General features: G+C 34.1%; 1 protein-coding gene across 2 annotated transcripts in view; it reads left to right on the forward strand.

The window, feature by feature from the left end:
* The window catches only part of trappc9 (trafficking protein particle complex subunit 9), a 224,263-nt gene that overhangs the window by 46,668 nt on the left and 160,481 nt on the right, over positions 1 to 17,114 (forward strand). For both annotated transcript variants that reach the window (XM_058753279.1, XM_058753280.1), the window contains one exon: positions 11,829 to 11,914. In XM_058753279.1, coding sequence (XP_058609262.1) covers positions 11,829 to 11,914 — 86 coding nt within the window. The remainder of the gene's footprint in view (positions 1 to 11,828; positions 11,915 to 17,114) is intronic.

Below are 17,114 nucleotides of genomic sequence, written 5' to 3' on the forward strand. Positions count from 1 at the left end.
ACAGCCGCCTCTGCTCATCTGTCCAGCGCTGCGGCTGCAGACTAACAGAATATTTAATGTTCTGTGTTGTGCTTTGCCTTCCACGTCAGATTCTATAACCGAGATTGATGTTTGCTGTAAAATAAAGGGGGTTATATAACAGGAGATGGGTTTTCCTATAATTGCACAGGCGGAGAATAGGTTTTGAGGCCGCCAAGTTCTGCCTGATTCTGTTTGCGTCTTGAATCATAAAGCGAGAACGATGTCTTTCTTTGCTACATAGGAAAGTCTTACCAATGGAGAGAGGAGGGGAGATTAGGTCTCTCTTGACGTAAAGTCAATTTCTTTATCTTATGGAGTGTGTGGAGTTTTGTGAGGTTAGTGATCAAAGTCACCGTGTAAATTGTCTCCTGGAAATACCATTGATTTTAAATCAAGAGATCATTATTTCTGCAGACTATAGTGCTCTGTAAAACCACTAAACATAATCAGGCTTCTTACATTTATAATAGAATTTTGAGACTTATTGTGACTTTTGTTTACTTGTAACTAAAGCGGAGTTCAGCAACACACACCGTGCTCACTAAGGGTGCATTTATTTGATCAAAAGCACAGTAAAAACAGTAATATTGTGAAATATTATTAGAATTTAAAATAGCTGTTTTCTATTTGAATTTGTTTTAAAATGTAATTTATTCCTGTGATGCAAAGCTGAATTTTCGACACCATTACTCCAGTCTTAAGAGTCACATGATCCTTCAGAAATCATTCTAATGTGCAGATTTGGTGAATATCAGATATCAGTTCAAAAGAATAATATTTATTTGAAATAGAATTATTTTGCCTTTACTGTCACTTTTGATCAAATCAGTGTTTTCTTGCTAAATAAAAGTATTAATTTCTATAAAAATATCTTACTGACCCCAAACTTTTGAATGGTAGTGTATATATTTAGCATTTTTAGTAAATTCATAATTAACACTTTACTATACTTAAAACAGACTAGTCAGGATAACTGTCTGGAAGGCCTGGGTCAATTTGCTCTTGCGGTAGATCTTAAAACAGACTTTTCAAGTAGACCCAGGTGGCACATCAGGGTGTATATTTGCCAGTTTTAGTAATGAAAATAGGAAAGTTCAGATTTCCTGAAATCATGATACTCTCTGGAGGTGTGTAGTGTTAAACTCTCTTGCTTAACTTGATATTGACGGCTGTTTAATTTGGGACTCATTAGAAGAAAAAACACATGGCTGTTGGCTGTTTTGATGCAGATGAAATATTCATTATTTTATCAGAAATGGATGCGGTCGACTCCCTTCAGAGCAGAAAATCAGACTTCAGCCGTATCAGAGCAAACTCTCCAGCAGTCCGATGGAAAACCCCAAACACTGTTCAATCTCAGCCCGATCCACAGAGCCAAAACTCATTTTCTAAATGTATGACTTGTTGTCGTCCCAGTGTGCGTAGAGAAACCATCTGCCTTCAAGCTGAGTCTCCTACAGTGAATATATTTACTCTTATTCCCAGAGAAGAGACCAGCATCCTTCAGGTGTGTGTGAGATAGATGAGCCGAAGGGAAGTCTGTAGCTATTTTTGCCCATGCTGGATAGTTACGACTGGATTGACTTCATCTCCCAGACACAAAAAATATTCACTCATAGCCAATATGAAACTCGCAGCTTTGATCAAGATTTTGACTTCATTAACCTGTTGGGATTCAGTCTTGAAACTCCCGTCCACATTAAGTCTGTAAGTTAGAGAGTTTCAAAACTATATGCACTTTTTGATCAATTGATCAAAAGTGACAGTAAATACATTTTATAAAGTTGATAGAATAGGATCATGTGACACTGAAGACTGGAGTAATGATGCTAAAAAATTCAGCTTTGCATCACAGGATTAAATTATATTTTAAAATATATTCAAATAGAAAACTGTTTTTTTTTTTTAAATTTGCAATAATATTTCACAACATTGCACTTTTGATCAAATAAATGCAGCCTCAGAAATCATAAAAGGCCCCCCCCCCAAAAAAGAGAAATGTATGTGTATATATTTTATGCATACATGTCTACCATAACCGTACTGTCGGTAGCATATTTTGAGTGATTTTGTATGGAGTCTCTGAGTATACTGCAGAGATCTCTGCTGTGATGCAAGCCAGCGCATCTGAATATTTGATATTCGGTCCAAAAGGAGCTTCTTTGTATGCAAAGGCTGTAAAACTGCTGGTTATGAGCCAAACAATTCTTCCCTCACCTCAAGGCTGCTATTAACAAAACACCCCGCCGCAATTTTAAATGGCACATTCAGAGATGAAAACAAGCAAGCTGGATTTAAAGATTCCCTGATGCAGTAAAAAGAATGTTTCTTCATCTAAGGGCCTCACCATTAAAAAAAAACAAGTGCAAATGTGTATTTCCTTAATTATTAATTGCTTTGAAAAGATTTTTATGCATCTGTATTTCCACTTCTAACCACAAAGGCCATAATATAAAGTGCAGAATGGAATAAGATATTTGTGCAATGAAATAATAATTCATCTAAACAGTTGTTTCCCTGTATCAGACAGGCTGTTTCATCACATCATTGGCTGATCTGGGTTTTGTTCATCTAATTTTTCAGGAATACTGTTGTTTGGACATTCTACTTATTGATCATATTGCTTTTTGCATACTATATCTGGGATGTGTGCATATTTAGATGTGACTTATCGTTGCACATTAAACTGGATTGAAGAAAGTATTTAAAAAAGAAGCTCATCAGCATATAAAACATAGTGGCAGCAAAAGTTTTAGCGTACAAAAGGCCCGTGTAACTAGCTCTGTGACATCTAGTGACCTTGTGTTTTCTTCCGAGTTATTCTGAACGATCTGATCTAAACTGTTCCTCTGGTGAAGCTTTGATCTGACGTTTGGATCTGTGAGCTTGACAGGAACTAACCAAAAAGAACAGAATGAGTCTAAGAATGTACAAAATGTTGTGTGCATGACAATCATGCCATTATTTCTGCAGTGCTAGATGTCTGTAAAGAACATACAGTATTGATTAATGACATAGATGTACTATTAACAGCTGATTAAAAAACATCACAGTAATCCACAAGTAATACACACAAGCCCAGTCCAGCTGTGCACTTGTAAGAAACAAATTCATCAAGATGTTTTTTTTTTTTTTTTTTTTAACTTTAAACTGCTTCCAGCTAAAATATGAGTCCTCTATCCATAATATTGCTTTCTCCAATGGAAAAAAAAAAAAGTTGTCTTGTCTGAACCAGTTGAGAAATGCGGAGATCAAGCACTGTTTACAAGTTTTAAATAAATATGTTGGTGCATTTTGATGTGAGAGGACAACAGTGGATTGAAGAAACTGGAGGAACGTTTTATGGATTATAGACTCATATTTTGGCCTGAAACAATGGTTTAAAGTTTAAACATTTCTTACAAACATAGCTTTTCACTTCTCAAGATGTTAACTGATGGACTGGAGTTGCGTGGATTATTGTGATGTTTTTATCAGCTTTTTGGGCTCTCATTTTGACGGCACCCATTCACTGCAGAGGATCCATTGGTGAACAAGTGACATAATGCTACATTTCTCTAAATCTCGTATTTTCATGCCTTATAGTTGCATTTAGCAGATTAGAGCTGCTTGATTAATATAGTTTACGTTTTGTGATGATACAAGCAGTCAGTATAGTGTTCATTAATGATTTATTTTCTTGTCAAATCTCCTGTCTGTTTTTTTTTTTTCTTCAGGGTTCCATTAATGTCAACAGACTTTATAATGCATTTATCATTTGTAATTTGACACATTTGCGATGGAAACTGAATGTTGAGCTGAATATAATGTAGGGTGGGACTTGATTTAGTCCATCATGATTGTGCTTTGTTAGAATACTTGATTTTAATTGGTCAGTCTTGGCATTAACAATCCCAATTTTTATTTCATGTTGACCTTTAAGTAAAAGTGTTGCTGTTTAGTCTATTTCTGTTTCCTTCAAGTGAGATGATGTAGCGTGTGTTGATCCACCGTGGCTGCTGTCGGCGTTATCAGTTCACAAACTCAACCAGGCGTGCTGCTTTTGCCTGGTGTGACTTTCTGGAAATAGATACAGTAAACTAAAAAAATACACAGTGTCTGAATGTCATTTCATTCGAAATAACCTTTGATGATTATTTTGTGGATGTATGAAGTCAGTTCTCCTCATGTTTTCATTTTCAGCACTAAATGTACTGATTTACAATTCAAAACCTAGCAAATATCTCTAATCTAATGCATTGACATTTGGACATTTTTAAGTTTCTAAATGTTTTTTGAGGGTGCTGTATATATGCATGTGCATATTTGTACTATATTGACTAGAAGGTGAGCTCTTGAGGGGTTCATGTTCAGCTTTGTGGTTGTTTTGTGGTTTTATGTGGAGTGAGGTGTATCTCACAGGGTAAACTGTGTTTTCAGAAGAGCCAAAGGGCAGATATCCTCCGGCTCTCAGCATGAACGGATCTCAGAAGCGGTGCAGGTGTCTGGAGTTGTGTGTCTTCCAGCAGAACAGCAGGAGGAGAGAGCTTTATCCTGTTTCCTAAACGGATGGCTATTGTAGGGCGAGAGAGATATCTACTCCTCCATTACACACGTAATGAGGCATTAAACACTCTTTAACATCTTTATCAGGACTTTGTCTCAGGCGGCCTCTCGGCCTGATGCTGTTTCAGCGGTTTGTACAAACAGTCCAGTTTTAGAAATACTTACAAATTAAAGGGTTCATATCAGTGGAAAGAGGATTTTTTCAGGTTTCATACTAGATTTTTTTTCATATTCATTCATTAATTTGTTTGTTCGGTCGGCGCCGACATGTAGCTCAGTTGCACTTTGGGTGTCCCGAGTTCGAATCCCCCCTCATGGACCTTTCCCGAACCCGAACCTGTCCCCCTCTCTCTCCCACTCGCTTTCTGTCAGATCGCCACTGTCCTATCAAGAAAAATGCAAAAATGGCATTCATTCATTCATTCATTCATTCATTCATTCATAATTATATAAATAAATGCTAATTAAAATAAATAAAAATACCTTTAAATACGTAATGTTTTAAAATGTATAATTGGTCATTTAAAATAGGTTTATTTATTTAAAATAAATGAATAAATAATTAAAAAAGGAAAATACATTTTTTTAATAATAATAATTTTATAGCGCTTTTCTGGGTACTCAAAGCGCTTTACATAGAAGGGGGGAATCTCCTCAACCACAACCATTTTAAATAAGTGCATAATGATTTAACATTTATAATGAATAAGCCATTATTTAAAATAATAAATTATTTGAAAAAATAAATGAATAATTTCAAATATATAAATATATAATTTATAATGAATACTTGTCATTTAAAATAATTTAAAATGAATAAACATAAAAGTGAAAAATAAATCATTTATTTTTAATCCTTGTTTATGTAAAAAACAATTATACATTTTACATTATCATTTATTTATTTACTTTAAGTTATTATGCATTTAAGTTAGTTTTAATGTAATTATTTTTAAATAATTAACACATGACTAATAGATGATTGTAAGCATAGACCATTTTTTTGTGTTTTAATCTATTTTTAATATCTACTTTTACTAATTAGCAGCACTATAATGTAGGAATTAATGCAATAATTCAATGTTTGTTTATTGGTCGTCTTGATTCATTTATATATCATATTTTGCATGCGTTTATGTATAAGTAGTATTGTCTTGGTGTGTGTGTGTTGTTGCATGTGGGCGAACAGCTGCTCACACGCTGTGTGCGTGCTGATAATCAGCACTTTCTAACGAGCCAATTCATCTCTCGTTAACATTTGTAATGACCTGCAGGAGTTCCCACGTGGGGAGTTCTCACTCTCCCATGATTTTCAGACTGTGCAAAACTCTCGCTTCCCCAGATCTGCAATGTAGCCACTGGACTGTTGTTGTAGCGGTCAGGCAGCGTTGCAAATGGGAAGAGAGCTGTGCGAAAAAGGTGCTTGTTAGTGAACAGGTGGAGGTTTTCTCGCTTTCCTCACTCACTGTAAAAGCCCTGGAAGCTTCCTGACCCCTGCAGATGGGATTCGGTGACACTGACAGGTGCCATCCATCCTGTGTGTTGGGTCCAGGTCCGTATATGTCTTCACCTGCCAGATCTCAACACCACTTAGAGCGGTTTACCGCGAGGACAAGCTCAAAAGGGCAAATATTTGACGTGCTCGTGTATGTGGGATGGAGCTCTTACACCAGCAGATGTCCACAGCAGACCCACAATCCCTTTTTGCTAAGCTGTAATGGACAACGACACAGTGTGAGGCTGTATAATGACTGTCAGCCTGCTGGAGACAAACACGCACTCAAAACCATAGGTCGTATATAAAGAGATTTTAGCACAGAAATGTCTAATGTAGGCTAGAAGGGCTTCTTAATTAGTTTGTTCTGGCATTTGCAATTGCATGACCTTGGGCATGTTTGGAATGGCATATTGGAAGTAGTTTTAGTTTGCATACTGTATTTTCTGTATGCCTTACTGCAATTTTCCCAAAAATTATGTATGTAGAGCACACTGCACTAGGTACTGTATCCCACAATGCACTGCTGTCAACTTGACCCTCTATTTTTTGCCTTATTTGATCAGACTGCCATTTTACACAAAACTGTAACAAAGCAAGTTATGCTATTAACATTTCATTGAAATGACCATAATTACATATTAATATCTTCAGGACGGTTAAGTCAGAATAATCCAAAGTTCTCTTTGAAAATATCAAAAGTCTAAGAAAGGGATAACATGATAATGTTTGTAGTGGTATCTCCTTGACTATATTTAATTATTACCGCTGCCATTTTAGTTTTTTCATATGATGTTTTACGTTCTTTTAGTAGGTAGAATACAGTGAGAGCTGGGTAGTAATTGATATACATGTGATCTGGATTATGTAATAAGATTCTAAAAATGAAATGCTTGTAATTAGATTAAATTACATTTTAATACTTGAAATCAGACTACAGTTACTTTTTATTAATTACATAATTACATATTTTCACACAATAACAATAAATGAATCCTAATTCTTCTTTTTCATCTTTTGAATTTACCGTCTAAAATAGAATATCACTTACATACATTCAGAAAGTCTTGCATTTTTGTGGACCATCACACAAGGGGCAGTCGTGGCCTAATGATAGAGAGTCGGACTTGTAACCCGAAGGTCGTGGATTCGAGGTCCGGCAGGAATTGTTGGTGGGGGGAGTGAATAACCAGCGTTCTCTCCACCCTCAATACCACGACTGAGGTGAGACCCTTGAGCAAAGCACCGAACCCCCGGCTGCCCCATTGGCTGCCCACTGCTCCGGGTGTGTGTTCACGGTGTGTGTGTGTGTGTGTTCACTACTGTGTGTGCGCTTGGATGGGTTAAATGCAGAGCACAAATTCTGAGTATGGGTCACCGTACTTGGCCACACGTCACTTCACTTTGACTTTTCACTTTCAAAGACCAGTCACTATTATAATTACACAATAGTCAATTATACAATTACAGTTATAGTCAGATGGTTTTAATTACACAGAAAATTGAGAGGCCACACAGCATTTAAAAAAAAAACACAAACAAACAATCATATATTATTTAATCATGTATTACTATGTCTTTGGAAGGCTTTTGTCTTTCAAACACATTAAAATGCACAAACAATTTTTTTTCTCAGCTGAACCTCTTTTAACTAATAAGTCTACTTGAAGTAATCCTTGAAATTTTAAGATAAGTTAATAAGTAACACATTTGCATATTCGTGGTTCAAATGTAATCTAAAAGTAATCAAAAAGTAGTGATTACATTACCTAAAATGTGTGATGTAATGGATTATTAACTACAAATTTTGTCATGTAATTTGGAATCAGTAAGAGACTATGCAATTTGTAAGTAATCTACCCAGCAATGAATACAGTACATACTATACATTTAGTAAGCTAGTATTTCATTATGAACAACGCAGCGCAGTGGTGGCCTGTGAGTGTTAACCCATCCCTAACATCCTCGTACATTTATTTAAAAGATATTTCACTCCACTTGTAGCATGCGCTCATATACTCAGCGCTGCATAATAGTAAACAGTTCTGCTTTTGTGTAGCTGCAGAGGTTTAAAGAACATGAAGTTCAGCTGGATGTGAGTCATTCAGGAGAGCTCCTCACTAATGCAGAGCAGCACTGATACAGAATTGATGGTGAATCTGTGCGGAGGTTTCGTTTGGAGAGGTGAGTCAGCTACACTTGAGCAGGGTTTCCTGTCGTCTTCAACAGCGGCCGTCACATGAGTGTGTGAGTCACTGCCGAAGGACGTTAATGCAGAGTGTGCTTGTGTTTTGTCTGTACAGAGATCTGGATTAGAAGAAGAAAAAAAAAACATTGCTTTCTGCACTGATGACTGATTGGTCATCACAAGGGCTCTTTCTGTTATTTGTTCTTTGTGGGTGTCTGTTGAACAGCAGAGCTCAGTGAAAAATCATTGACATCCAGAAGATTCTATTTTAGAATAGAAAACAATTACTTTAGATTGTAATAATATTTTACAGTATTACTGTTTTACTGTATTTTTGATCAAATAAATGTAGCCATGGTGAGCCTGTTGGTACCTTTAAAAAGACATTTGGTAGTTGGTAACATTAAAAAGTTAATTGCGGCTTTTTATCTCGTAGTTTAGACTCTTTTTTTTCTTTTTTTTTTTCTCGCGATTCTGTGTTTATATCTCACAATTCTGTTTATATTTCACAATTCTGTTTATATTTCATAATTCTGCATTTATATCCCACAATTCTGCATTTATATCCCACAATTCTGCATTTATATCTCACAATTATGTTTATATCTCACAATTCTGCATTTATATCTAAAAATTCTGCATTTATATCTCACAATTTTGTGTTAATACCTAAATTCTGCAAAATTCTGTATTTATATTTGACAATTGTGTTTATATCTCACAATTCTGGATGTATACCTCACAATTCTGTGTTTATAACTCACAATTCTGCATTTATATCTCATAATTCTATTTATATCTCACAATTGTGTTTATATCTCACATTTCTGTTTATATCTCCCAATTCTGCATTTATATCTCAGAATTCTTCTTTTACATCTCACAATTCTGTGTTTATATCTCACAGTAATGCGTTTAGGTGCATTTATGCGAGATTTGAGATTTGTGTGATTTAAAGACTGAATTTCAAGGGGGAAAAAAGTCCAAATTGTGAGATTTAAAAAGTCTCAATGAAATAAAATAAATTATTTAATTAAATTTAATGCACTCTTGGTTAGCATAAGAGACCTTTCTTTCAAAAAACTAAAAAAAAAAAAAAAAAAACATCTTACCGGCCCCAAACTTTTAAACAGTAGTGCCTGTTTATAATTGATTGATTATCTATATATATTTCTCTCTCCTCCATCTTCCTTCCACTCCTGTTTCATGTTATAATGTATCATGCAGATTCAAGTCAGTGTCTCCTCTAGGTCCTTGTGTGAAGAGAGCTCTAGTAACTGAGGTGGGAAGTCGAGTTGGAGGGATTTCTTTCTTTGTTTCTTCACTGCTTCTCTCAATGTGGCATAGAAGATTGTAACAAACCCCCATCTCATGTATCTATCACAAGTTCACTTGTTTTTACTTTTCCCAATTTTACATTATTTAGTGAGTTCAAGGACATATTTATGATTTATCCTGCTACTGATCAAACTGAACCCTGGAGCCAACAAAAAGTTTTCCTTTTCAGATGATTTCACCCAGTCTGAACAAACTATAGGATTCATATTAAGCAAAAGTAAAAAAGCCATGTTTCATGTTGACCTAAACTGCCAGATTTCAGACTCAGCAGGTGGATTTGTCTGTGTTCTCATCCTCTGGTCTCCATAAGCAGAGCCATAGGGCCTTTGTGTGGCATCCAGCTCAAATGAAATGCTTAAACTGCCTCGTGGGCTTCTCGCTTAAGAGGGATATTACATTTAATTGGCCTGGCCTGGCCTGGCCTAGCCTGTCCTGTCCCCTTCTCATCATTTCAGAGGTCTGTGCTGTCTTCTGATGCATTCATCATATGGAAAACCGTCTCCCACACCGGGCTTCATAGCATCTATAATAAAGAAGCTCCTTTTTCAACCCTGCTTTAATTTCCCTCAGGAGTGAAGCCTGGCGTTTACTCTGCGTCAGTTCAGTGTAGCCCAACAGTGCGTTCACGCTGGATTTATGTACCAGTTTGGAATGGATTATTAGATTCCTGATTTAAATGGAAAAATACAGTGTTTGGAAGAGAAAATCCATGATGATTTGAAGACACTTGAAACTATTTTCCCTAAATTAAAGGGGTTTCTTTAAAGGGAGCAAAGGGGTGGCCATTACTTCTCTCGCTCTCACTCTCACTCTCACTCTCACTCTCTCTCTCTCTCTCTCTCTCTCTCTCTCTCTCTCTCTCGCACACACACACACACACGTGCACGCTTATTTTATTTATTTATTAATTTTATTTTTTATTTACCTTTTTCTTTTATTGACTATTATCTATTAACGTTTATGCGCTTGTTTAATTAATTAACTTATTAACAGTTTTTATTTTAATGTTGTTTATTTAAATTTCTGATTAAATTTTATTTACATTTATGTGCTAGTTTATGTATTTATTTCTTTTTAATTTTAATTTACTTACTTTTATTTGTTTACCTTTATATACTTGATTGGTAATAATTTTTTATTTTCTTATTTTATGTTTACTCTTATTTGCTTTCATTTATTTATGTACTTTTATTAATTTACATATCTTTTAAATGTATTTTCTTATTTAATTTTTTATTTATTTACTTTTATTTCACATATCACAGCTTATTCCTATCACTGTCACTTTCTTCTCCCATAAATAATTTCAATATTTCATGCTCATCATTAGTAGCTGTGTGAAAAACCTGGATAATGTTCAAAATGATCTCCCTGTTATGTTTTGTTTTTATTTATTTATTTATTTTTGTCTGTCTGTTATATACTTATTTTTGTTAGAAATTCAACCTCAAAATAATTTGATCTGTTTTTCCAAATTTATTTATTTTTTCATATTTTTTCAAACTCACCAGCAAATTAGGCATTTCACAGTGACAACCATTTCTTTTTAGTGTGAAATACATAATGAGCTCCAGATTCCTGGAATTTATGAGAAATGTCAACAATAACCGTATTTCAGAGGCGACGGACAAGAATAGATACAGTTGGTTTTCATTCTTTGAAAATAATTCATGCGTTCTAAACTCCATATGGCCTTCAGCGGCGGATGATTATTAGTGTGAGACGGGGCTCTGGTTAATTTGAGCGTGAAATCTGCGAGCATACTGTAGATAATACAGTGAATATATCTCCTCCCGAGGGAACGAGGGGCCATTGTTTGGAAACGCTTAATCAGTATCAGACTCCGTCTCTGGATTAATGGAAAAGCTCAGTAGAGTAACTCCAGTCCGCTAGCTTCCAGCTCTGAAGGATTTACTCAGAAACGTAGAGTAAAATTCAGCTGAAGTGAGTCTCATAGTGTCCCTGTTGCTTAACTGGTAGCAACCGTAGTGCTAGGAACACGAAGGTCATGGGTTTGATTTTGGTCATCTTATTGTACCCTCAAGTAAAATAAATATTCACAATCGCTGCTGGCTTTTTCATTTGATCAGATTTATAGAGCAGTGCATGCAAGCATATTGATCATGCCTGTCAACATCAGTGAATCATCTAATGTTTAAGAGCTGAATGCTTTTCATTTGTTTATGCATTTATACAGTGTGCTGCTGTTCATTGATGTGTGTGTGTGTGTGTGTGTTGCAGATTTCCAGTGGGTGCAGGGCGACGTGTGTGAGGTGCAGTTGATGGTCTACAATCCGATGCCATTTGAGCTGCGGGTCGAAAACATGGTAAGCATACAGTATTTGATTTATAAAATATTTGATGATGTTATAAAATGAAATAATACATTTATAATTTTATTTGTAATGTGAATTTAGTTTTTAATTTTTGTGTATTTTATTTTAATTGTAATGATTTTTGTTTTATTGTAGTTATAGTGTGTGTTTTTATATATATATATATATTCGTATATATAACATTTATTTAATTCTTTTGGTGCTTGACATTAACACCCGTCAAATGCGGGGGATTTCAGCTGTGGCAGGTAACAAGGTCACTCCCACTAGCCACTTTGGCGGGCTAAATTTTATATACAGTAACAGAGCTCGACATAAATTCTTGTCTGGGACAAGTTTTTTGAAAGGGCAAGTGAAATTACATCTAATTAGGGAAGCACTGAAATTGCGGCGAGAGTCAGTGTAAATGGCAATTGATGATGGATAATCAACAATAACCACAAGGTCACACCAGTTGAGGCTCACGCAGCCTGTGTGTATGTGAAACAGTTTTCAAACAAATTTCAATGGAGAAATTAAAACAAATGAACACAACTGCATACAGAAGAAACATAAAAATGTAACTTAGTTTTTATATTTATAACATACAGCCTATTAAGCAACATGACACGACCAATAGAGTGAAGTTTTCCAGGAAACCACGACTGCAAATTTGACATTTTATACAAGAGTTAAAACGAGTGGTTAATATACGTTTTAATTAAATATTTGAATTTACTGAAAGGATATATTGTCAACGTTGACTGTTTTTGCTCGATTTGGTTAATGAAAATAGTTCCAAACAAAGATCACAGCAGAACAGTCGCGCATGTCTGAGCAACACACAGCGGTGTTTCGTTACTGAATGATTCGTGTTTTTGAATTTTGAATCATTTGTGTCAGTGATTCTATGGTCCATTCATAAAGACAGGCACTTGCTTCATTCTTGAATGAACCAGCTGTCTGAACGAATCGTTTGAAGGCATGCTTCAATGACTCTTTAAGACAGGTTTACTTTCATAGTAGCTTATCTTTGCATTTTTCAAACATTTCATATTTATGCATCTGAATTCCACTCCATCACTTCTGTTTCTTCTGCAGACCAGTTTTTGTAGATATGATTTCATTTGATTGGTAACAGTCCTATATTGTCTTATCATATTAACTGAAATTATTAATAAAAATGTAAGAATTTGATACGAAAGATGATGCATGCATTTAATATGGTTAGGGAAAAAATGTCCTTTAATAAGGGTAAAAATGACCTGGAAATCAATTTAAATAAAATTAAATATTAAGTAATATAATTTTATTCATAATTTTACTTTTCTTTTTTTTCCTTTTTGGTAATTTATTGTTTTTCTAGATCATTTTATTTAAAATAATATTATTTTATTCATAACTTTACATTTACATTATTTTTATTTTTGTATTGTATTTTACTTTTTAATTGTTTTTATTTTGTTTTATTGCAGTTATTTTTATGATTTTTTTTCTTTTTTTTTCTGTCATTTAAATTATTATCTGTACGGGCAAAAATGATAGAGCATTATAAGTTCTTATTGCTGCTATCAGGAAAAAAAAATGCAACTGATCACGCCGACACATTCGCTTAGAGGGCTAAATAACATTGCTTGCTGCAGTGCATTCTTCAGATTTTAGCAACATTTCACATCCGGAGCATGCCGGTAATTACTCTAAATGTTGGTAGGCAGCTTACTTATTTTTAGAACAGAATTATTTTTTATTTTATTTTGTTTTATTTTATTTTATTTGATTGTTTTTATTGTTTTTTATTTTATATTATTTTTTACTTTTTGTAATTAAGCATGAGAAAAATGTTGAGAAAAAGAAAGGGAGTCCATTATACACGCTCACAGCTTCATCTTCATATAGAAGAGACATTTAGCTCACTAAGTGCATGTGCTCTTTGTTTTAATTACTTTTGCAAAGATTCAGAAAACCTGTGCTTGACACTTTAATGTCTGAATTACGGTCTCAAATAAGATCTTACATCAGAACCCTGCAGAGGCATTATGGTGTTACTCTTTATGTTGATCACTGTAAGAGAAAATGCTAGAAACAGATTTTATGCATGAGCACTTATATTTGGTATTGATCACTATGGAGATCTCTTTAAAAAAAAAAAAAATCATTCAAAAAAAAAAAAAAAATCATAATTTATAGAGGTTATGTCACCATTTATGGCATTTTGCTCTCAGTGAGGGCAGAATAATTGTGCTAGAAACTTGTCACACTGCACCTAGTCAGGGCATGCGAGTGTTCATTGTGTTGCTTTGTGATTTAGCCACTGCGCCAAGCAATGGGATTGTAATGCAAATCTCATTGCCAAAAATCTCTTTTTGTTTTCCTCTTTACATATTAACTACACTTTAGAGTTCGACCCAGACAGCTGAAACGAGACGGTGCCGCTTATTGTTGGCTTGAGGGCCATTTAGGCCGTAGAAGGTCACCCCGACCTGCCCATAATGACAGGGGAATGGAGGCAGAAGCACACTGAAAAGATGGGGACGGTTTGTGTGAATGTGGGAGAGGGGTTACAGTGTCTTCCTGACACTACAATGGGCCACTCATATGAGACCCAATTATCAGAATCCAGCCATATGTGGAGATCCTCCTAAGAAACCAATGTAATCACGTATCAAATGCTGGCTCTTCTAGTGCTGCTTTGTTGTCTGCTCTCTATATAGACAGTTGCCTTCTGAGAGGATGTTCACATCAGACACATTCTCCTTTTCCATCTGAGCTGTTTATTTTTGGTCAATAATACAAGGAATTTTTTAGCAACCTTTCTTTTCATTGAGGCACCTCAGATTTTATTTTATTTTATGTATATATTTCTCTTCTGTGTATTGTTGAGGTGCCTTAGATTTTATTATTATTATTATTATTTATTTTCTTTTGTTTTATTTAAATTTAATCTTGGTCTGTTAATATTATTATTATTATTAGTTTATTTATTTATAATAAATAAATTAAACTCTCCTCTCCTCTCCTCTCCTCTCCTCCATAACCATAACCAGCCTTCTTTCCATTGAGCCTCATCAGATTTTATTTTTTATTTTATTTAAAATATTTTTATAAAATTAAAAATCCAATCAGTTTTATTTTATATGTATTTATTTTTATTTTTCATATTTTAATCTTGGTCATTTTTATTATTACTTATATTTTTCTCTTCTCGGTATTATTGAGGAGCCTCATTTTTCTATTCTATTCTATTCTATTCTATTCTATTCTATCTTAGAATTTTAGCAACCTTTCTTTCCATTCAGGTGCTTTAGATTTTGTTTTAATTAAATTAAATTATTTTTTATAAAATTAAAAATAAAATCACTTATTTTATTTGTATTTATTTTTTAATATAATTTTTTAATTTGTTCTTTATTTGCAATTGCAATCTTGTTTTTAATTTGTATTTTATATTTTACTTTTACTGGATTTATATTTGTAGTTCATTTTTGTATTTTTGTTTTATTTTTGTAATGTTTTTATTTTGCTTTGTTTGTTATTTTTATGAAATATATTTTATATTATATATAATTAGTTTTTTAGTCATTTAAAAAAATATTTAAAAAAAAACTCACCGCAATACATTCTTAACATTTCACATCTGTAGCAGACCTGTGATTCCTTAAACGCTCTCTAGGTTGGCAGCTCGCTGAGTTTTAGAATGAAGCTATATTTGATTTCTCCAAAGTAGCTGAATACCCACTTTTAATCCAAAAAAAACTGTAGAGACAGTCTTTTAGGAGCAATTCAGGGGTGAAGTTCTTTTCTCAAGGGTAGGATAGTGATGGAGCAGGTCTGTGATTATAGTGACTGTTAGACTGAATCTACTGTCTTTATGTTAGCAGCTCAGATCCATAACCATTAGAGCATCACACCCGCAGACTCAGGGCACAGGTGTGCGCTCCAGCTAGAGGTTAAACTCCAATCCAGAAGGGAGTTTTTGTCCTGGGATGGACTTAACTGTAGATCTGTATTTGTGTTAAAGGAAAAATGATTGCATAGGTGAATTGTGTTCTCCAGACATGCCCAGTTCTGCCCCAGATGGTATCAGCATGAGACCCTATAAAACTCCTCTGGCAGTCATAACCTGTGTCAGATGGCACCGCAGATGGTGCCAGGATGAACCAGTGTGACCTTACTGTTGACCTCATGTCAAGCACACTATACATCCAAAGTATCTCAATGTTTTCTGTTCGTTCTGCATGTTTTTTTTTTAAATGTATAATGAATATATATATATATATATATAAAATGTGTGTGTATGTGTGTGTGTATGTGTGTATATATATATATATATATATATATATATGAGTACAACAGAGGCTAACGGCCCCCCTTAAGAAAAAGTGTGTTGTTCACTGCACCTAAAATGTATAATTGCAGAAAAAAAATATATACGTTGTATTGAACAATAATGGAGCAACAGATTTTGTGTGAAAAGAAATAATTCAAGTTGTTTATTTTTTTTTTAAATCTTATAAATGTATGAGGTGGGAAGAGGGGCCTTTTACCCCACACACGGGTAAAAGACTCACCAGCATGGGGTAAAAGGCACACGATATTGATACAAATACTTCAGCAAAAATGTTTTTTAAAATAATGTCTAAGTTAATACTTGTTCAAAACAATCACTTTAGCAAAGTTTGTACTATTTTTTGCTTATTTTGAAAAATAAAATAATTAATTTTTGTTCAATAGATATACTGTCATTAAAATGTTAATATAAAAAATATATTTTAAAATACAGAAACAAAATCATTTTAATAAGTAAAGATTCTGAAAGTATTGAAGGAGATCCAATAATAATTGAATATATATTTACAATAGTAACAACAAATGATATTTTATTATATGATATGATTAATATCATGTTTTTAAATATGATGGTTTCATTCTAAACATGGTGATTATCTTTAATATGGACACCCAACATAATATATGATATTTACCATCTGAATCTAACCATGTCATGTCAACAAATGGAAAGCCAGCCATCTACTAATTATCATGTTAATTACTGTGCGCCTTTAGCCCCAACAGCAGGGGCGCTTTTTACCCCAAATACCATACTTTTACATATTCTTTCATTATTTAAAAATGAGTTGCTTTAATTATCTTAAACCAGAGATCCTCAAATCTGGCCCACTCCTGCAGAGTTTAGCTCTAATCAAACACACCT

This window comes from Onychostoma macrolepis, chromosome 19, assembly GCF_012432095.1.
Source record: "Onychostoma macrolepis isolate SWU-2019 chromosome 19, ASM1243209v1, whole genome shotgun sequence".
NCBI lineage: Eukaryota > Metazoa > Chordata > Actinopteri > Cypriniformes > Cyprinidae > Onychostoma > Onychostoma macrolepis.